This window comes from Phycodurus eques, chromosome 5 (genome assembly GCF_024500275.1).
Source record: "Phycodurus eques isolate BA_2022a chromosome 5, UOR_Pequ_1.1, whole genome shotgun sequence".
In the NCBI taxonomy this organism is placed as follows: domain Eukaryota; kingdom Metazoa; phylum Chordata; class Actinopteri; order Syngnathiformes; family Syngnathidae; genus Phycodurus; species Phycodurus eques.
This window is the reverse complement of record NC_084529.1, coordinates 10227326-10250746: the sequence shown is the minus strand read 5'-3', so window position 1 is coordinate 10250746 and position 23421 is coordinate 10227326. Positions and strand designations below refer to the sequence as shown.

Below are 23421 nucleotides of genomic sequence, written 5' to 3'. Positions count from 1 at the left end.
AATGCATGTTTTTGGGATGTGGGAGGAAACCGGAGTGCCCGGAGAAAACGCACGCAGGCACGAGGAGAACATGCAAACTCCACACAGGCGGGACCGGGGATTGAACCCCGTTCCTCAGAACTGTGAGGCAGACACTGTAACCAGTCGGCCACCGTGCCGCTTCAATTGTTCTTATATTCTGAAATATTTATTGATTGACATTTGACTCATAAAAAAAACAACACAATATTCAAATAGTGATAATGTTAAACATTTGCAAATAAATGTACCTTTTTGTTCAAACCATATGAGTCACAATTAATCTTATTGAACCCTCCTGTGGCTCAAGCTTCTGTCTCTCAAGCTTCTGTCTCTTGTGTTGCCATCTGACATCTACTTTAGACCGGTCATAATTTCAACAGCTGGTCGAGGCAATCTGCCACTTTATTATATCTGCCAAGCACCAATCATGTATGACAGCTTGGCACTGGGTTTGGATTGCTGTTTGTTGGTTGGTGAGGTGAGCAGGAAGACAAAGTTGTCAGTTCACAGAAACTTTAGCAAAGGGCCCAAGTTAAAGCTGCTCCTCCTCCGTGCGCATCGATGGTGGCCAGCTGAGGTAGCGCAGACATCAATCACCTCATCACCTCTTGGACTCCTTCCTGGTGACGTTTTTCTTTGCATGTCGAACCAGGGGGAGACCTCGGGGCAGACCTAGGACATGCCGGTAGAAAAATCTGATCTAGCCTGGGAACAGTGTCCTTTCCGGTGGTTAGGCACAGACTGGGAAGTTTGGATTTAGACTGCTTTCCCCCATGACCTGGAACCAGATAAAGATGCAAGTGTGGGTGTAAATTATAGATGGGGACGGATGGATTATTTTTCACTTATTACTCACTGTTCATGTGAATTGGAGGAAGCGGTAGTAGCAGGAACTGCGCTACACCAACAATGTATATAGTGTAGAAAAAAAAAAAGACCAAACCTATTCAAAATAATGATGTAATTACGGCAACAAGTTACAATTAACAATTAAATATATCAATATTCCTGATAATGAAATATAATATTCTGCTCTGTGAAATAACACACATGCAAGCTGTATATCCTTATCACATTATGTTTTTGCAAAGCAATGCCAGAACACTGGCAAGAATGCAATCTTCCAAAGTTTTAAAACCATGAGGATTGGCCCACTTGTTGTAGCACATCTGTGCAGGATGAACAGATTTTAAAGGGATTCGGGCCTCAGGCTGTAGCATATGCTCGGGATAGTTCTACGAAAAGCAAGACTGCTTTTAATGGCGCTCATCTCATTGATTCCCAGTCATTCTTTTCTCAATCACTTGACCACGCTGACAAAGCCGACGACTTTGCTTCCTCAAAATGGCCGATTGTTCCCATGTTTGCTGCAGGCCAAACAGTGCATGAGTGATTTAACAACTCGAGCTGGTGATGCAGTAAAAGGTTCATCAATTAGTCAGATCATCTGCAGTTGCCATAGCGAACATTTCTGATGTGCACGCAGTCTGGTCTCATATTCACACACTAGACTGGGCACAACTCACTTTCATACACTTCTTTGTGTTAATCGGGTGAAGTGTTAAGTGCAGTGCTTTTAGAAGACATTTTTAGATGAACTCCTGCCATGATGTGCGATTCTTACTTTGGCAAGTCAACATATCTGCTTTGGAAAAGTCGTTAATCCTGTAAATATAGTAAAGTGTTGTGCAATAAGTTCAAAAAGTTTAGTTCAGTGGACTTAGTACTTTTCCTTTTTTTTTTTAATTTATTTATTTATTTTTTGTCCAACAAAAAGTAGTTTGGGGAAGCGCTGAAGGTGTTGCAGCGCAAAATACTAAGCTACATACTTGTAATTCAACATGTTCTTTGCAAAATGTTTATATGACCATTCAAAAGATAGTGGTTCTATTTACTCTCTCAAAAATACAACTCTAAATCTGATAATAAAATGTGTATCTCTGGCAACGTATTTTGTTTTGTGATTGTTGTTACTGTTCTGAAACTCCTCGTTGTCTGTGATGTGTCAAAATCTTTTTTTCAAACATTTTTCTTCTCTTTTACTTTCCAACATAATGTCTTGTGCAACGTATTTATATGTTCGGTAAAACGCAGTCAATCAATCAAAGATTTTTAATTTTCACTTTCCAGGGACTGTAACAGGCTGATTCTAAACGCTTTTTCTTTCAGAGATGTACATGATTAACCTTTTCATTGTTTCTGACCTCATTTTTCCGATTTTAACACAGGGATGCAGCTAAATCAAGATCTCACTGGCAGTTGAAAGTACAGGAAATACAGTAACTCCCTTGAATCATCATAAGAATACATTATGAACTGACGCATCTGCACGTGAGACGTATGGGAGCAGTTGACTTTTTGCATAGTTTAATTTGAACGTTGAAGCCCTGTTTAGTAGTTTTAACAGACAGTTAAAACGTTCCCATTTCGAAAAGTCCACTGCTCCTTGAGATTTGAAATAGTGTCCCTGCATGCCTCGTTCGCATCTCACATATGGATCCCATAAAGTTTTGCGGTTTTGGACCGCACGCATGCGCAGTGAGCCGCCGGGCAGCGCGTGTAGTTGTGTTCTGTTTGCGTGGGGGCGGCTGGTATTTTTGGGTGTTCAGTCACAAGAGCAAGCGCGACTCCACGGAGCCAGGAAGTGGACTGGCGTGGGGTGCCTTCACGGCCATGCGGAATTTTCGTTTGCAAATGACGAAAAAGAAGCTCTCTTCTTTTGTTTATTCTGTATTTTCGGGAATGATTCCCCGTGGACATGTTGGTATTGTTTACACATTTTGATCAACATGACCGAACATGTGGGGCAATAAATAAATAACATACGAACGTGTTGGATAATTATGCTGACGTCCAAAATAGGCTCGATGTCACGTGATCTACGGCACATTCATTATTAAATGAGAGGGTTTGTCACATTGGCCATCCATAATTGGAAACAAATATAGAATAAATAGTGGCTAGAATGTGGGAAGTTCGGCCAGGTCCACGGAGGGAGGAGCACTTGAAAGTTGCAGGTAGAGAGAGTGCGAGAGAGAGAGAGAGAGAGAGAGAGCGAGAACGAGAGAGAGAGAGAGAGAGAGAGAGAGAGAGAGAGAGACGCGGTCCAATTGATCTTGAGCTTCCCGCCCCCCCCCCCCTTTTTTTTCCTTCTGCCACCGTGGGTCACTTATTAAGACGCACACGGAGGCAAAAAAAAGGAGAATTTAGAAAGGGCCAGCGGTGATCATTCAGTCACGCGCGTGGAAATTCAAGCAGCATTTCTCCACCGCAGCAGGAAGACGCAAAGCCGACTCACATACACACACGGAAGGAAGGGGAGCGAGTCGAACGACTCGGAGAAACAAAACGAAAAAGAAGTTTGTTCCTTTTGAGTTTGGGGTGAGTGGAGGGGAGGGGGTAAAAGCGTGGAATAAAAGTGAGGAATCCACAGTGGGGAAAGATGCCGCGGGTAGTTCCGGACCAGAGGAGCAAGTTTGAGAATGAGGAGTTTTTTCGCAAATTGAGCAGGGAGTGTGAGGTGAGCGTGCACGGCGTAAATAAACACACAGACACTAACACGACTGGATGATGTTAGATTCGGTTTTACTAAGGCATAAGCTGGGCAACTACAGTTAGCCTGAAGTTTAAAAAAAAAAAAAAAAAAGTAACAGTCAGCATATGCGATTTGACCTTCTTAAAAAAAACTGAGTACACATTCATAAGAACAATTGTATTTATTTGAACTTAAAAGGAACATTTGTGAAAGTTTCCGATCAGCTGCTCGCATTTTCTGTTCATTTGGACCCAAAAGCGCAGTGGTCTTAAATCAAGATCACTATCTTATCTTGGGGGGGAGGTCAATTTTGAGTTTGCCGATCAAAAAAGGCGTACTAGATGCGAACATCTCAAGATTCCAATGTTTGGTTTCAGATTAAATACACTGGCTTCAGGGACCGACCCCATGAGGAGAGGCAAGCCCGCTTCCAGAACGCCTGCAGAGATGGACGCTCAGAAATAGTAAGTGGCGCTGAACTCAACACAAAGTCACACTAATCTACTAAATCCAACTGTTGGAACTGCTGAATGCTGCACCAGGAAGTAGACATGTCAATCATGCAAAGTCATCAGGTTTGACACATACTTCCTGCTGTAGTAGCTCATCAAACACTTTGGTGTGTCTGCTTTGGACAAAAGCACGCCCAGACATCAACACATGATAACACGGGTGCATTATGCTCGCAAGTCGCAACACATTGTCTGGGCTGTCATTTTTACTTTATTATAATAAGTTTTCTGTCATGTCTCAGTAAACATTCAAGTGCACAACAGGGAAACAAATAACTGGTTTAATGTACAAAAATACAAAAATATGTCCCAAGTCTTATACAGCTTCAAATAGATTTTCCTGATCTGGAATTAATAGTGAGAGTGTGTGTGTGTGTGTGCGCTACTGTCACTAAACCATATTTATATTTTGCCAACTTCATGTAACAATTCAAGTGACCAAAGTTATCACAGTTATCACAATTAAAATAATAATAATCATAATAAAATAATACAGATACATACAACCCATTGCAAGTACTGAACTGTAATTTTTTTTAATACAAAAAAATCAAAATCAAAATCATCAATCCAATATTCTATTTTTGCACATTCGAAATTGCGAAGAGCAGCAAACAAAATGCATTTTCATCATGCAACACCACACAAAATGTAATTAAAAGGGTGGCAATGATGTACTGCATTTAAATAAGAGCAACAGTAACAGTTTGCCCATGCACAGTGACACCCTTGAGTAATGTGTGTAGTTGTATTATTGTTGATGGGGATGTGGGGGCGAGGCAGTATTATGGGTGTTTTGACTCGACAGAGCCATGGAGTAGATAGTGTGGGTGCTTTCACATGCCTGAGGAATTTTGAGTACGAAAGTGACCAAAAATAGGTTATTTTTGTTTGTTGGTTTGTATTTTGTTATGATTCTTTATAGACATACGTAGTTGTATTTTTGAGTGACATGACCAACTGTGATTGTATGGTGACCAGTGCAGTGTGTACCCCACCTCTCGACCAGTCAGCTGGTGTGAGCTCCAGGTCACCCACAACCCAGCGAGGGAAACCAGAATAGAAAATTGATCAATAAATGGATGACACGACCAACCTTTTGGCCTACCATGTTCCTAAAAACAAGCATACGACCGTTCTCTACATACGAGCTAATTATCTTTATCCATCCATTTTCTGTACCGCTTCTCCTCACAAGGGTTGCGGGATAACTTGTCTGTCACTGAATCAGTAGAATTGCTGGTGCTTACCCCTTAAAGACCCGGAATGGGACATAAAAAGGTCTTTTATTAGGCAGAGAAATTGTTGTGACGTGCATTTCGACTCTAAAATTAGCGGTTGTGTCCCATGTTAGGCATTACGTTCCCATAATTTGCATCAGGTTCAAAGTAAATGTGGTTATCTTTTTGAAGCAGCATAATTATGAGATTTTGTTTGTTTGTTTTTGTGTTATCTCATGGAAGTAAGATTTTTGTATGTTTGTTTGATTGAAAACTACTAAACATTTTCTCGGAGCACTTGTGTTAAAAGCTGTTTTAAAGCCATCCATCCATCCATCCATCCATTTTCTGAGCCGCTTCTCCTCACTAGGGTCGCGGGCGTACTGGAGCCTATCCCAGCTATCATCGGGCAGGAGGCGGGGTAGACGCTGAACTGGTTACCAGCCAATCGCAGGGCACATACAAACAAACAACCATTCACACTCACATTCACACCTACGGCCAATTTAGAGTCTCCAATTAATGCATGTTTTTGGGATGTGGGAGTAAACCGGAGTGCCCGGAGAAAACCCACGCAGGCACGGGGAGAACATACAAACTCCACACAGGCAGGGCTGGGGATTGAACCCCGGTCCTCAGAACTGTGAGGCTGACTCTCTAACCAGTCGATCACCATGCCGCCTAATTATCTTTACTTAATTCCAAGTCCAATTGAGTCTTATAAAAGTCAGAGTCGAGTCATTTGATTATGAGTATTGGCTAACTCCGAGTCTGATCCCATACTGAAAATTACATGATCGGCCCGATTTCCAATTATATGATTGGATTGGGACAAGGCTAACACACACACACACACACACACACACACACACACACACTGTCATAGTTCTCTTTCTAAGTCAAGTCAATTTCTTCCACCAGTTTTAGCGCCATCATGCTTGCGATGTCTTCATCATCTTCTTTGTCTCCTTCTTTTACAGTTCGCCTCTTCTTCTTTCTCCATTTGTTTACTGGAAGAAGCCAAAAAACAACTACCACACTCAGAGGCCCAAAAATACAGGAGTAAAGATAATTAAAATGTGAAATGGTAACTCTAACCTTTTCAAACTGTATTATGGTTTATCAGCAATCATAAACCATTTCATCCCTATGTGTAATCATGTGCTTCATTTCACAAAGGGGAAATGAGCTGATTTCTGCTGTGTCTACAAAGATCCACAAAGCGTACTCTGAAAATGCAGAAAGTGGCCTTTAAATAAGCTTATAACTTTATAACACTCATATTGTATGTTCATTGTGATATGACTGTATGTCACAGTCACTGATTAAAACGAATCTGTTTAAATCATACCCAGCAGTGTCACCCAAAAAATATTAAGTTAGGTGAAAAGACAAGAATTTGTCATCCCCTCTCTGTTTTTACAAACATGTCAGCATCTCAGCAGGAAGTGAGGGGGACGCATCTAGTTTTACCATCTTGAGATGTCTGTCCATTTACAGTATAAGCCCCATCATTGCTGTGAGAATTGACAGCCACAGTTTTAATAGGTCGACGGCAGCTGTGACATCATGTTGCTGATTTACTGTATCCGTATCTAAAGACCTCCTGCTATTGTCAAGGTCAGCGCGACAACTAGCAGATACAATGACACCTCCTACAATGACACCACTCCCAAGGCTTACCGACAGAAAACAAATCGACTGTCTAATGATCAATTCAGGTTGGCACGCACTTTATAAATAGATGTCCACCTTCACGGTTGATCTTCCCTGTGCAGAACAGAAAGTATGTTACAGTATATACGTTAGTACATCACACCAAGTTAATCACCGTCCTCCAGCACACTAGCAATTGAGACATCTAAAAATGTCACAAAACCATCTCGACCCAATCGAATATATAGTTTCCACAATTTGTATTGTACAAATGTAGTTCTCATATCTGTCATACAAGGACATATTAAGGGTTTGTGAAGAAGAATCAATAGATATTTAAGTTCAACAGCCAGATATTCACCTTGGTGTCCAGATAAAGTTGATGCTTTTGAAGTACACCCACTTGCCAATTTATTAGATACACTTACACAACTGAAGTACTGTAATTTCTCGTGTGTAATGTGGACACATGTATAATACGCACCCCCAAAGTTGACCTCAAAATTCTGGAAAACCCTTCTACCTATGTATAATGCATGTTTACAATGCATGATTTTGCTTCTACCCATATAATCAAAACATGATCTGTATTATCTGTATTGTCTGTATTTTGTTAGTTTTTTTGAAAGAATCATTCTGAAGTTAAGAATTTTATTTGAACACGTCATACTTTCTTTTTATTTCCTTGCTCTTATTTTGAAATTCAGAGCCCTACTTTTATTTAGTAAATGAGAAAACACACAGTTGTGCTCATATGTTTGATTACCCAGGCAGAATTTGTACGATGGGTACAATTCTTTAAAGAAAACATGAAGGGTCAGACAAAACACATTTAATTTAATTTTAATGGGATTCAAATTAAACTATCAAGCATTTCAGAAAAGCATGATCACTAAACAAAACATAGCCATGAAGAAATCAATGACCGTTGTTGTTCAGTCATCAGGCCTATTTAAAAAAAATCAATATTTCAAAAATTCTGCCAGGATACGTAAACTTATGAGCACAACTTTATATAAATGCAATCATACGTACCCCTGTCATATTGGAATGAAAGTGTAGGCTACACCTTTTTCATAACCTCTAGGTGGCGGTGGAATATTGGAATTAAAGTCTTCATTTTTTTCATAACCTCTAGATGGCGGCATTTATAAAATGTGAACGGTTCTTTCCCCATTTTCCCCCATACCTATGTATAATGCGGACAATTGACTTTTGACAATTTTTTTGGGGGGGGGAAATGCGCATTATACACGAGAAATTACGGTACTTCCAATACGATAGGTGCATCAAAAGCTTAAGATAAGACAAACGATAATAAAGGTAATAAAACTCACTTTTAACTGACATTCTCAGGAGGTTCTTCCCTTGTTTGCAGTCGTGTTAGAACTAGATTGTCTTACTGAAAGTTATTTTCTATTTTAAACAATGATATTGCATCACATTGATAATTAATCATATTGTCAAAGTTTGTCAGTGTAAATTAAAAAAAGAGACAATGATATAGATGTACTGCGTGCAACACCCTATAATCTGATAATTACATTTACTATTGTGTTTGAATGATTAAAAAACAAATGTTGTTTCCTTTTGCAATGAAGGGTCTTATTGGTCTTATCCTGGAAAAACACAGATTAAGATGTTCATCTTTGTTGATGAATGGGCGAATAATTCAAAGTAAATTACCCTCAGCTAGCTCATTAGGAACGAGTTGCCATTTTACCAACTATCGATTTTCATGCTTTGCTGGGCTCCAGTCTTGCCATCTCAATTCCATTTCCCTTCCCCTTTTTGTTGAACTTCTCTTTCTTCCTCCCTCCTGCTGTTGCTCATGTTCCCTCCATTTTTCTTTCTCATCTTTCTGTGTTCCTTCTTCCACCCCTCCTCCTCTTCTCCTTTGTCTGTTTCCCTCCCTCTTTTTTCTCTCACACAGCCTCTCCTTCGCTCCTTTTCTCTCTAGCAGTAGTAGGCAGCAAATTACTGTCAGATGGTTGTAATCCAATACTTCAAATAGGGCAGACATTTGGACTTGGGTGTTCTTAGACTCTTTAAATGCGCACGTGAGCGTGCGCGTATGAAAGAGACAGAGACAGAATCATGGCGTCAATTATTATTTTATTTTGAGAGTTTTCATTAGTTGTTCACTCTATGTTCACCCTCTTGGATTCAGACTTTCTCCCCACCTCCTCACAAACATGACACAGTACATAATTCATACGCATCCAACTAAGATCCAGCCTCAATGCCCTTAGTATTGATCTGTCTCAGACACGCACACAGACAACAGACACGCACACACCGATGCATGAAAATTGATATTTCCTACTTTATGTTCAGCCTCTACAGTTCGTCGCTCTCTGACAGAGCAGTGCATTCAATCGATTTTTCATCTCATTTGTGTTTCAGCGTGTGTGCAAGAAAGCATGTATAAGTGTGTTCTCCGTCCAGAGCATGAGGCCATTTTACAGAGGTCAAGTACTTAGAAAATTAGTTTAATTCATTTGGATATCAGAAACGGGAAAATAATCAGTTTAGTGAACTCCACCTTAAATGCGCAGACAATTTGCCTCAAGGAATCCAACATCAGAACTCAATGATCTGGGATATACTTTTATTTAAAATATATAAATATATATTCCACAGGCGGCATGGTGGACGACTGATTAGAGCATCTGCCTCACAGTTCTGAGGACCGAGCTTCAATCCCCGCCTGTGTGGAGTTTGCATGTTCTTCACGTGCCTGCGTGGGTTTTTTCCGGGCACTCCGGTTTTCTCCCACATCCCAAAAACATGCATTGTAGGTTGATTGAAGACTCTAAATTGCCCGTAGGTGTGAATGTGAGTGCGAATGGTTGTTTGTTTGTTTATTGTATGTGCCCTGCGATTGGCTGGCAACCACTTCAGGGTTGCCCGCCTCCTGCCCGATGATAGCTGGGATAGGCTCCAGCACGCCCTAGTGAGGATAAGCGGCTCAGAAAATGTATGGATGGATGGATGGATATATATTCCACAGGCATGCTGTATTTCCATATTTCCATTCAAATTGATCACTACCAAACTAAAGCATGCCAATGTATATTTGTTGCTATTTAGGGTGAAGGGATTGATTTAATTTTCCTTAATCAACTATTGAGGAAAGTAACAATAAATAAATATTAAATCAATAAATCATGCAATAAGGTGAACCTTTTTTTTATAAAACTCTTATGCGAGTGATAACATTCAAAGTCTCTAATATCATCCCTTTCATTTTTGCTCTCCACAGGCCTTTGTAGCAACAGGCACCAACCTCTCCCTCCAGTTCTTTCCAGCCAACCTGCATGGAGATCAGAGACAGGTTCCTACGAGGGAGTATGTTGACTTTGAGAGAGAGACAGGAAAGGTAGGGCTTATACACAAATAAACACAAGCACACTCTCTTGTCACATGCAAGGAAGTACTGGTGCCAGCTGAATGCCAAAATGGAAGAGTACATTTTATTAAAATTCCTATTTAATCACAAATTATTACTCGGTTTAAGACTTTTTTTTCTTTTTAATTGGCATGTAGAGTGAACCGCTGTTTATGCAGAAAATATGTTCATAATACGTGAAAATTTGAGTTGGACAGTAGAGAAAACATACAAATATTTGGTTTTATAGTTTTATCCCTCCCATTCACATTAACAACATTAAAGCTTATTTAACCACAATGTAAATGTATTTGAACACACACAAAATGTGAAAATACTGTATTAATGGTGAGGTGACGTGTGAGGACGGCGAATCTGCGTGTGAGTGTCTGGTCGTGATCTGTGACCTACAGCAGCTTCCGCGAGAATGTGCTCGAAATGCGTCTCATTCATTAACACGGAATTTGTGCTTAAATTGTGTTTGCACACATTTGATGCACAAATCTGTGATTCAGCAATATTTTCATAACGGAATTTGTGTGTGGTATAATTAAGAATCAGCTTTCAAAAAATTATTTAACACATCTTTTATCTAATATCCACAATGTATTGAGACTACAGTCATTTATAAAAACGGAACAATAATAACTGAAACAGGGAATTTGCTGAGTTAACAAAGTGTCCTAAATAACTCTTCTTCTCTGCTTCTCATCACTTTCACCCCCGTTCCGTTCAAGTGCTAGTATGTGCTGTATGTGTATCACACAGTGGTCACTCAACGAGCCGGTTGCACGAGTACACACTTGATCGCGTGAATGGAACAGATGGTCAAACCGCTCGCATTTCCTAGTTTATCCAAGGCTTCAAAGTTCCACATACACACGCAAATCTTGTACAGCATTTCTCAAAATTTACAGTCGACAAAAAAACATTAAAGGTGACTAAGTTATTCTGTCAGTCCCCAAGATAACCTGTATTATATTTATATAATGTACATTTATATTTTTCTGTGATTCTGCAAAATGTGATGTAAATTGATCCAATGACCCTTTGGCCACAGGCATTCTTGTCTTCTCATGCACAGCATCTCAATGTGTACGCTGGAGACATGTTAAACAAATATGCACATTCTAATGGGGGTTCATGATCATTTAAACGTTACTGTGTCCCGTGTGACATAGCCTTTCCTTCAGAGCGATGCCCCACAAGTATGACCCTCATTCAAATCAGTTCATCATCAGTCCAAACAGATTGTGTCAGCCAGAAAGCTGGACCACACAGAGTAAAACATAATCTCGTTCGACTGAGTCCCACCATCACCTGCTATTGTTATGAGGATCAATTAATAGGGGTCACAAAGGTGGAATCACTGCTCAGCTCCCATTTATGAGGGTGATTGTGGTCAGTCGAAATCAGAGTCAAAGTTAAATAACCTAAATAGACCAGACAGCATTTGTGCACAGAGAAGTGTAATGCTACGGCTGTGACTGTTAATTGTCTCCCTTGACACCTTGCTTAAACTCACAGCTCGTGTGTGTGTGTGTGTGTGCGTGCGTGTGTGTGCGTGTGTGTGTTAGAAGGCCCCTCCACGGACACTGGCCAGCTGAAATACATGCTGGCTGACAGCTCATTAAAAATGCAGTCTGTGCAATCGATGGACCTCCTTGCCCCAGAGCTGACGGACTAATCTCAATTATTTAACACTAGTGCACTGATGGGTTGCAACTGAGTGTTGTGTTGCAGTGTGTAATTGGGTGTGTGTGAGAGAATGAGAGGGAAGGTGACTACATGCAGTGTATTTCAGGGCTGTGTGCGTGTGTTTGTGTGTGTGTGTGTGTGTGTATGTTCTGAAGATGATAGCGCCTTCTTTGTTACCTCAACTGTGCTCACAGATCTATGAAGTTTTAATGAGGCACGGAATAATCAACATAAAGCATTTGCACGTTTTTTTTGCAAAAGCAAAGTCAGGTACACATATAGCATTATTTGACCATCTAAATAAACGTGATGCTTTTTATATACTGCACATTTATATTTGTCTTTTGAACTGAAATCCCTCTGTTCGGCTTTCTCTACATAGAGCAGCTCAAATATTGTCTTAGAGCTTTAGTAAAATGTGCAAGTATAAATATAAGGTTGCAGTTGTTTCTGTAAGAGTAGTGTATGCTGTATGGAGAAAGACAGGCGAGTGCATTTTGTGGTTTTCTAAAAGCAATGCTATGTGAAAAAAGGAATACTCTGAAGAGCCAGTCAATATTTTCAGATATAATAATCTATTTTTAGGTAGTTATTTTCAGAAAGCAGCTTTCATTCATTCAAATCACATGAGAGAGCAGAGATGTTGCAAAACCTTTTCTCAACCTTTCTTCAAAAAGCAGGTTATCTTGAGATCCTGAAAATGTTACTTTGTCGCAGTATGTTCTTGAAGTATAGGGCATAAAGAAAATCCAAAAAGTGGATGGAAATTATTTACACTTGATTATTTTTACTACCCTCTGGTCTGTCCAGTATAAACAATTAGTATTTACATACAGTTTAAATACTATATATGTATACTGTCTACATTCCCATGTTCTTCCTGTATGTGTTAGTCTTCGGACCCTTTATAAAATATGAAAATCCATGGTGCTTGTCAGCCTCTCCGGAGCCACACCCTCCCTCACGCCACTCCACCCGCTCTCCCGCCTTCATTTCCAAACACAGACAATGCCAAACCAAGGCTGCAGTAGCACATCCAAGTTGCTCGGATGGTGCGTGTGTGCGTGCGAGACAGAGACTCATGGCATCCTTTAAGGCCTAATGGGAGCCAGCTGGGGACAAAGTTAATTTTAGGGTTAGCAGCTTACGTGCAAGCGAGCGTACACCTCTTTGTAGACATGAATTTTAACGCATAATTAGTCATTCAAATAATAATAATAATTCATGTATTGCATTATTTAAGATCTCGTGTTTGTCACGGCAGCGCGGTTGGATAGCGGTGAGAATGTCTGTCTCTCAGTCAGGAGATCCAGTTACAGATATTTGTTGGAATATCTCTGTGAAGAGTTTGCATGTTCTCCTTGCGCTTGCGTGGGTTTGCGCCGGGTTATCTGGCTTCCTCCCACATTTCAAAAGCATTCATGTTATGGAAATATACTAATTTCTCCATAGGTATGAATGTGAGTGTGAATGGATGTTTGTGTATATGTGACTGGCGAACCCGCTTCTTGTCTGAAGTCTGTTCGGATAGGCTCCAGTTTCTCTAAATGAAGTTATGAAATTTCATTTCCTCCATGTAATGTCAGATTGAAAACAGTTAACAGTTTAATTTGATTTATTAATTCCATGACTATCCTTTGCAGAGCTTCAAAGGTGTATTTTAAATCTGGAGGGTAGCTCAGGTTTAAAGCACAGACAAGACCAAGCAATGTTGCCACTGCAAACAGCACATTTGTTAAGCTTTCCAGGACTGTTACCCATCCATACTTGTGATGACCTCACGGCATAGAAATGGGATTTCAACATGAAATAATCTATTAAATGTTAAATCGATGAGATTTCATGCAAATTCTACTTTATTTAATCATGTTCATCTTACGAACATCCATCCATCCATCCATTTTCTGAGCCGCTTCTCCTCACTCGGGTCGTGGGCGTGCAGGAGCCTATTCCACCTGTCATCCGGCAGGAGGCGGGGTACACCCTGAACTGGTTGCCAGCCAATTGCAGGGCACATTGAAACAAACAACCATTCGCACTCACAGTCATGCCTACGGGCAATTTAGAGTCTCCAATTAATGCATGTTTTTGGGATGTGGGAAAAAATTGGAGTGCCCGGAGAAAACCCACACAGGCACAAGGAGAACATGCAAACTCCACACAGGCGGGGCCGGGGATTGAACCCAGGTCCTCAGAAGTGTGAGGCTGACGCTCTAACCAGTCGTCCACCGTGCCGCCATTTTACAAATATGAAATGGAAAAAAAAATTAAACAGCCAGCCAATACCTTTTTTTTTTTTGCAGTTCAATTGCAGGTCTCACGTGGAGGTGCTGTTTTTGACATCAAATTCTATAACAAAATAGCCATGAGTGGAACAAGAAAGGCTTTTTTCTGTGCTGTGTTTGAATGGCATGACAGGGATGTTGAACAATGTTCACTTATGTCTGGAGGGTAAGTCAACAGGAAGGAATCTTGTTTTTGATTTTCCATTTCAGTAGGCCCGCTCTACAATGCTATTAGTTTACCTGCCAACTCTCAGTTCCTGGCCACAAGTTCTTTCATTAGATATCACTGATCAACTGTGAAATTTAAATGTTATATAAAGTATTTTGGCATCCATCCATTTTAACCATCCATATTTTGCATTATCTGTGTGTGTATATATATAAAGATTTATTGCTATTATCTCTGAATTGGTCAGCAAAAGAAAAGTTATTGAGCCCCGTTTGGTAAATAACAGTTGACATTAAATGTCTGATTTTGTAAGTCCATGCTTGTTGTCAATTGAAAGGAAAAATGTTTGATTTCATTTTGACATCAAGTCAGACATTTTGACATCAAGTCAGACTCTTATTATCTTTAAGCCGTTTTCTTCTTCTGAAGCCATATTAGAAGCATGTGGTTTTTTTTGTCCGTACTATTAATCTCGTTGACACAGAAACACAAAGACTCAGTGAGTTGACATTGACATGCATGTGACAGGAGAAGGCATTGCTGCTTAAAATGAATCGCTAAATGAAAGGGCCTTGGTGTCAAATAAGAAGTGTTCTGTGTTTCTCTGCAAGCATCATGTTGCCTTTTGAACAGAAGCTGTGTCAAGGGTCCTTCATCAGTCAGTGACATCATCAAAGTCTCTTCCACTAATTGTTTCCCTCTGTGCCTGCTGCTCTCGGGGTCTCCCTGTTAGCAAAGGCGAGTGCACCACAAAAGACATGCACATACTCGCATGCCATCCAGGTTTCATATTTCCTACTTTAGGCTTAAGATCAATGACCACACCCATTCCCACGATGCACCGCAACACACACTCAGACCACATCCTCTGTTTGCATCCTCCCTGTGTGCCTATGTTAGACTGTATCTCTCTACGAGTAGATGTAGAGAACCAATGTGTGTTTTCAGAGAGGTTCACAAACAACTGACAGTCGCACAATGTTCAATGCAGTGAGAGGTCAGTCTGGTGTGACATCCAGCATGCGTGTGTCAGCTGCATTCCTCTGTTGTATGTCCTTCTCTTCCAGTAACTGAGTGAGGAGTGAAGTATGCCAGACAGTTTACCTGGATTTTTAGTGCAGTCAGACGTTATCATTTGTCAGTATGTCTGTAATTTTGTGGGGGGGAAAAAGGTTGGATCTCAAAATTGGAGCACAAGGAAATAGTACAGACACCAATGTCACATATAATTTCCTCATGCTTTGGAAGAGAATGTTTTAAGTTGTGTTAGCTTGCATGTTACCAGCATTGATCAAAGCTCCAGTACTTAACTGATTTGAACAAAACATCGTGAAGGGGCGCGACATTGGCAAAGGAAAGATTTGTAAGTTCATCAGAACAGACGGCAGCAGACTTCAACCACATTCTAATTGCAATTTACTTGTTTGTTTGCTTGTTTTTTTAAATACGTGTTCCCACTTGTCAGGTTTTGTCTCTGTGATTGCTGATTGTGCGATTTGTTTGGTCAAGTGGTGAATGAAGTCTGGTGTGAACCAGATAAATGGAAAATAAAATCTGCTGCAGTACAGTTCGCAGCTAGTGTGAATGCTACCAGAACAATAGACTAGTATTCAGAGGCAGCGGAACCCAGACACACACACACTCACACACACACACACACACACACTTTTTGACCAAAGTCCCCCTCTGTGTGTGGCAAAAAAATGCCCCTGAAAATGTTCAATCAGTGTTTACGTAACACAGATTGAGCTTGAGTGCTTAATTCTGTTTTACAGTCTGTGTTTTGTTATGATAATTCCTTAAACTCACTTGTGACAGTAGTACAGTGACTATTATTGTTGTCTGTACTTTTTGCATGTTCTCCCAGTGCTTGTGTGGGTTCTCTCTACTCCGCTTTCCCCCTACAATCCCAAAACGTGTGTTAGGTTCATTGAAGAGTCTAAATTATCTGTTGCTAGTCTCCAGCTTTTGCATGTCAACTGTATAAACCATGTACCAAGCACTGGGTATCGGGTACAAATACGTGTGCATTTGCATGACAATTCCGTCGGAGCAAGCAGCAGTTGGTTCATACAAAAAGGAGCCCAACTGTCGACATGCTCACAGTGGAAATACAAACTGCCAGTGAACCATTATAACATTATTATAAAATAGAAAACATATGGGAAATGTTTTCAGTGTGAAATTCTGAGCGTGAAATGTTTTCCGAGCAACAAACTGGAAAAGAGTCACGAACATATTATAACAAAAGGCTTAAAAGATGGTGTGGGTTCACAAAGCATGTCTTAAATGTGGCTCCTTCTTGTATTCATGAATATATTACAACACATTAAACATCAGCAATGAAGACTTGAATGTCCCTGAAGTTTAAATGCAATTCGACATTGTACCATGTTTAATTGAGAATGTATCATTCCCAAATGAAAACATGTTTTCCTCTTGAGTGGGTGCCTCTTTAGACTTGAACAACTTTCCTTTAGTGACTTTCATAAAACCAAAAGAATGAACAATGTGCTTGTGTGTGTGTTTGAGCACGTGCGCATGTGAGCATGTGCAAACTATGAGGGGCCGTTAGGGACATTATTCAGGATTAGCTCTCACATTTACTATTCAAATGCTTTCACACACACAAACTACTGAAAGGTTCTCATAAGGACTACTCAAACACTGTCATACGCACAAGTCTTGCTCTCATTAACACTACTCAAATGCTCTCATTTACACTACTCAAATGCTGTCATTTACACTAGTCAAATGCTCTCATTTGCACAACTCAAATGCTCTCATATGCACGCATCTTGCTCTCATCAACACTACTCAAATGCTCTCATAGTCTAACACAGATAGATACATTTTGACAAATAGTTGCAGACTTATAACTATAGATGAACACATATAAATAGAAAAAAATATATAAATATAATATAATATAAAAAATATAAATAGAAAAAAAAAGAAAAATGGAAAGGCAGTTGGTCCTGATGACATTCCTGTGGAGGTATGGAAGCATCTCTGATAGGTGGCTCTGGAGTTTTTGACCAGCTTGTTCAATAGAATTCTAGCACGTGAGAAGATGCCTGAGGAATGGAGGAAAAGTGTGTTTGTGCCCATTTTTAAGAACAAGGGTGATGTGCAGAGCTGTGGGAACTATAGAGGAATAAAGTTGATGAGCCACACAATGAAGTTATGGGAAAGAGTAGTGGAGGCTAGACTCGGGACAAAAGTGAATACTTGCGAGCAACAGTATGGTTTCATGTTTCAAGAGTACCACAGATGCATTATTTGCCTTGAGGATGTTGATGGAAAAGTACAGAGGAGGTCAGAAGGAGCTATACAACCATCTAGAGCACTAGTGAGTGTGGTCAGGAAGTGAAGAAACGGGTCCAAGCAGGTTGGAACGGGTGAAGGAAGGTGTCAGGTGTGTTATGTGACAGAAGAGTCTCTGCTAGGATGAAGGGCAAAATTTATAAAACAGTGGTGAGGCCAGCTATGATGTACGGATTAGAGAAAGTGGCACTGAAGAGACAACAGGAAGCAGAGCTGGAGGATGCAGGAGATAGGCTGACATGGAAAAGGATGACGCGCTCTGGCGACCCCTAAAGGGACAAGCCGAAAGGAAAAGAAGAAGTACATACAGATATTTTTAATGTATATGTCGTATACTTGTTGATTATTGTGTTACAATAACGCTTTACATCATTGATTTAAAATGGTTGCTTTTAATGTGTAACTGCTGGAGGATATGACATAATGGTCGGCCAATCAGAAGCCGTGTCGTGTATGATTTAGGGCTAGGCTGGCTCGTCTATCAAGAGCAAGACGGCATTATTCAGTCGCGGATGCTACCGAATAAATGTGCCTTTCGGGCTAAAGCGCAATGGACGTGTGTTTACTCCTGGACTCAAGACAGAGTTTCAACACCGCTGCGTTACAATCTGAAACGTTTACGGTTCGTTGCAGGCAGGATGGCCGGATAGTCGTGTTTTCAGCTCCCCTGCGCCGGTGTACCTAATGAGGTGTCCAAAGGGGATGAAGGAATTTAATTGCCGTTGTGAAACTCGTGTCATAGATATGCACTCCAGACTACACACAGTCAGAGTCAAATATTTTACGACTTTTTAAAATATCGGTACATCTTAATAAATTAGAATATAGTTGAAATGTTTTTCTTCAATACTCATAGAGTGATTAAACACTGAAATACTTTTCAGAGTGCAAATTCCAACCTAATTCCTACTTTAAAAATCACTTTATTTCTTGAATTAATTGACTATTTCGTTTGACGTAATATTTTAGTTTCTCAATATGGGTAGTTATTTTTTATTTGCTATGTGCTACAATCATCAAAATAATGCATATTTTAAATATGAAATACTTCACTCTGAGTGTGTGCAGTGTGCAGTTCATCTCTATAATTTCGCTTTTTGAATTGAACCTTTGAGTAGTGTAAATGAGAGCATTTCACTAGTGTAAATGAGAACATTTGAGTAATGTTAATGAGAGCAAGACTCGTGTGTATGAGAGTGTTTGAGTAGTACTTATGAGAGCCTTTCAGTAGTTTGTGTGTGTGTGTAAGCATTTGAATAGTAAGTGTGAGAGCTAATCCTGAATAATGTCCCAAACGGCCCCTCATACAATAGTCTATTTATCTGTGTGTATACTATTTCAGCCCTCACTGTGCCTGTGTAGGTGCGCGTGTGGCACACAAAAGACCTGGTTTGGAACGGGGTTTCCCACTAACATGTTTGTTCTCCACCTGCTTCTGTCGCCCGATGCACACCCAAACACACACACACAGACAAAAGTTAAACACCCCTCATTTTGTCTTTTTCCCAAGAAATGGATTGTGCCATGTCAGACAAGGAATAAAAGTCAATGTGTTACTCTTACAAATAAACATCTTTTCAACTGACACAGTTGTTGGAACTTTCACAAGCTTAACTTTAACTTACTGTAGTGTATATAGAGAATGGCCCCAGCATCACTTCCTCATGACCAGCGTGATTTATCCCCCGAACATCTGAAATGATGTGACATCAGCACAGTGTTGGTGTCATGTACTGTAGCTGGCTGTGATAGACTTGCAGTGTCTGTGTGTGTGTGTGTGTGTGTGTGAATCTGGGATGAGTATTGAGACAAATACTCAGATCCTTTTCTTTATTGTCCTGGCAGGAGTGCTGGTGTTGGTTGGAAATAAAGAAAGAATGAAAAAGAAGAGCATGAGTTGTGTGTGACCCATGTTATTCAGTTGACACCAAACACTAATTTACATTGGTTTGATTGAAATTTGATGTAAGACAATTTCAACTAAGTCAAGCACACGGGACGGAATAGACACAAAGTACAAATTGTATATGCGTGTGATCGGAGGCACATACTGTCAGTCCTCAAAAATCAGAAAACAAAGATGCCTCTTGTGTTATCGCAGTTTGTGGGTGTTATTTTGTGTGTTACGGGCCACTTGTTAGATGCTGACTGGATGGCTGGCACGAGACTGAATGAGAGATGCTGTGCCAACTCTTCTCTCTACATCTGTGTCACACACTGTCCGCCAAGTATTCACAGTCTCACACACACAGTGTAGAATGAACAGTATTTACTGTAATTTCAACAAAGAGGACTGTAACTGTTATTGTAGTTTCATGACATCCATCCATCCATCCATCCATCCATTTTCTACCGCTTATCCGGGTCGGGTCGCGGGGGCAGTAGCTTTAGCAGGGACGCCCAGACTTTCCTCTCCCCAGTCACTTCATCCAGCTCTTCCAGGGGGATCCCGAGGCGTTCCCAGGGCAGCCGAAGGACGTAGTTTCTCCAGCGTGTCCTGGGTCATCCCCGGGGTCTCCTCCCGGTGGGACGTGCCCGGAACACCTCACCAGGGAGGCGTCCGGGAGGCATCCGAATCAGATGCCCCAGCCACCTCATCTGGCTCCTCTCAATGCGGAGGAGCAGCGGCTCTACTCTGAGATCATCCCGGATGACCGAGCTTCTCACCCTATCTCTAAGGGAGAGCCCGGACACCCTGTGGAGGAAACTCAATTCGGTCGCTTGTATCCGGGATCTTGTTCTTTCGGTCACGACCCACAGCTCATGACCATAGGTGAGGGTAGGAACGAAGATCGACCGGTAAATTGAGAGCTTAACCTTTCGGCTTAGCTCCTTCTTTACCACAACGGACCGATACAAAGTCCTGTCGATCTCCCGTTCCATTCTTCCCTCAATCGTGAACAAGACCCCAAGATACTTGAACTCCTCCACTTGGGGCAGGATCTCATCCCCGACCTGGAGAGGGCATGCCACCCTTTTCCGACTGAGGACCATGGTCTCAGATTTGGAGGTGCTGATTCTCATCCTAGCTGCTTCACACTCGGCTGGGAACTGCTCCAGTGAGAGTTGAAGCTCACGACTTGATGAAGCCAACAGAACCACATCATCAGCAAAAAGCAGAGATGCAATACTGAGGCCACCAAACCGGACCCCCTCTACGTCTTGGCTGCGCCTAGAAATTCTGTCCATAAAAGTTGTGAACAGAATCGGCGACAAAGGGCAGCCTTGGCGGAGTCCAACCCTCACCGGGAACGAGTCCGACTTACTGCCGGATATGCGGACCAAACTCTGACTCCGGTCGTACAGGGACCGAACAGCCCGTATCAGGGGGTTCGGTACCCCATACTCCCGAAGCACCCTCCACAGGACTCCCCGAGGGACACGGTCGAACGCCTTCTCCAAGTCCACAAAACACATGTAGACTGGTTGGGCGAACTCCCATGCACCCTCGAGGACCCTGCCGAGGGTGTATAGCTGGTCCACTGTTCCACGGCCAGGACGAAAACCACACTGCTCCTCCTGAATCTGAGATTCGACTTCCCGACGGACCCTCCTCTCCAGCACCCCTGAATAGACCTTACCAGGGAGGCTGAGCAGTGTGATCCCCCTGTAGTTGGAACACACCCTCCGGTCCCCCTTCTTAAAAAGGGGGACCACCACCCCAGTCTGCCAATCCAGAGGCACTGTCCCCAATGTCCACACGATGTTGCAGAGGCGTGCCAACCAGGACAGGCGTGCCAACCCACAACATCCAGAGCCTTTAGGAACTCCGGGCGAATCTCATCCACCCCCGGGGCCCTGCCACCTTTTTAACTACCTCGGTGACCTCAAACCCAGAGATAGGAGAGCCCGCCTCAGAGAACCCACACTCTGCTTCCTCATGGGAAGGCGTGTCGGTGGAATTGAGGAGGTCTTCGAAGTATTCTCCCCACCGACTCACAACGTCCCGAGTCGAGGTCAGCAGCGCCCCATCCCCACTATACACAGTGTTGGTGGTGCACTGCTTTCCTCTCCTGAGACGTCGGATGGTGGACCAGAATTTCCTCGAAGCCGTAGTCTTTTTCCATGGCCTCACTGAACTCCTCCCATACCCGAGTTTTTGCTTCAGCGACCACCAGAGCTGCATTCTGCTTGGCCAGGCGGTACCCATCAGCTGCCTCAGGCCAAAAAGGCCCAATAGGACTCCTTCTTCAGCTTGACGGCATCCCTCACCATTGGTGTCCACCAACGGGTTCGGGCATTGCCGCCACGACAGGCACCGACCACCTTACGGCCACAGCTCGGCCGCCTCAGCAATGGAGGCGTGGAACATGTTCCACTCAGACTCGATGTCCCCCGCCTCTCCCGGAACATGAGCAAAGTTCTGTCGGAGGTGGGAGTTGAAACTCCTTCTGACAGGGGATTCTGCCAGACGTTCCCAGCAGACCCTCACAATACGTTTGGGCCTGCCACGTCGGACCGGCATCTTCCCCCACCATCGGAGCCAACTCACCACCAGCTGGTGATCAGTTGACAGCTCTGCCCCTCTCTTCACCCGAGTGTCCAAGACATGCGGCCGCAAATCCGATGACACGACCACAAAGTCGATCATCAAACTGCGACCTAGGGTGTCCTGGTGCCAAGTGCACGTGTGGACGCCCTTATGCTTGAACATGGTGTTCGTTATGGACAATCCGTGATGAGCACAGAAGTCCAATAACAGAACACCGCTCGGGTTCTGATCGGGGGGGCCGTTCCTCCCAATCACGCCCTTCCAGGTCTCACTGTCATTGCCCACGTGAGCATTGAAGTCCCCCAGCAGAACGATGGAGTCCCCAGCGGGAGCGCTCTCCAGCACCCCCTCCAAGGACTCCAAAAAGGGGGGCTACTCTGAACTGGTGTTTGGTGCATAGGCACAAACAACAGTCAGGACCCGTCCCCCCACCCGAAGGCGGAGGGAGGCCCCAACGTACAGGTGCCGAGCCAGGGGGCAATAAGTATACCCACACCTGCTCGCCGCCTCTCACCGTGGGCAACTCCAGAATGGAAGAGAGTCCAACCCCTCTCGAGAGGACTGGTACCAGAGCCCAAGCTGTGTGTGGAGGCGAGTCCGACTGTACTATCGGAACTTCTCGACCTCACACACCAGCTCCTTCCCTGCCAGAGATGTGACATTCCACATCCACAGCCAGCTTCTGTAGCCAGGGATCGGATCGCCATGGTCCCCGCCTTCGGCCACCGCCCAGCTCACACTGCACCCAACCCCTATGGCCCCTCCCACAGGTGGTGAGCCCATGGGACGGGGGACCCACGTTACCCTTTTTCGGGCTGTGCCCGGCCACCAGGCGCTCGCCTTCGCTCGCCTTCGAGCCCCACCACCAGGCCTGGCTCCAGTGGGGGGCCCCGGTGACCCGCGTCCGGGCAAGGGAAAATGAAGTCTATTGTTTGTCGTCATCATTAGGGGTCTTTGAGCCGTGCTTTGTCTGGGCCCTCACCTAGGACCTGTTTGTCATGGGTGACCCTGCCAGGGGCATAAAGCCCCAGACAACTTAGCTCCTAGGATCACAAACCCCTCCACCACGACAAGTTGACGGGTCAAGGAGGGGGTTTCATGACATGAACATGTTT

At 42.8% G+C, this 23421-nt stretch overlaps 1 protein-coding gene across 2 annotated transcripts in view; it reads left to right on the top strand.

The window, feature by feature from the left end:
- The first annotated feature begins 3182 nt into the window (after positions 1 to 3182).
- Positions 3183 to 23421, top strand: part of cbfb (core-binding factor subunit beta) — a 36422-nt gene continuing 16183 nt past the window's right edge. For both annotated transcript variants that reach the window (XM_061677459.1, XM_061677460.1), the window contains exons 1-3: positions 3183 to 3541; positions 3934 to 4020; positions 10210 to 10326. In XM_061677459.1, coding sequence (XP_061533443.1) covers positions 3464 to 3541; positions 3934 to 4020; positions 10210 to 10326 — 282 coding nt within the window. In that variant the 5' untranslated portion in view covers positions 3183 to 3463. The remainder of the gene's footprint in view (positions 3542 to 3933; positions 4021 to 10209; positions 10327 to 23421) is intronic.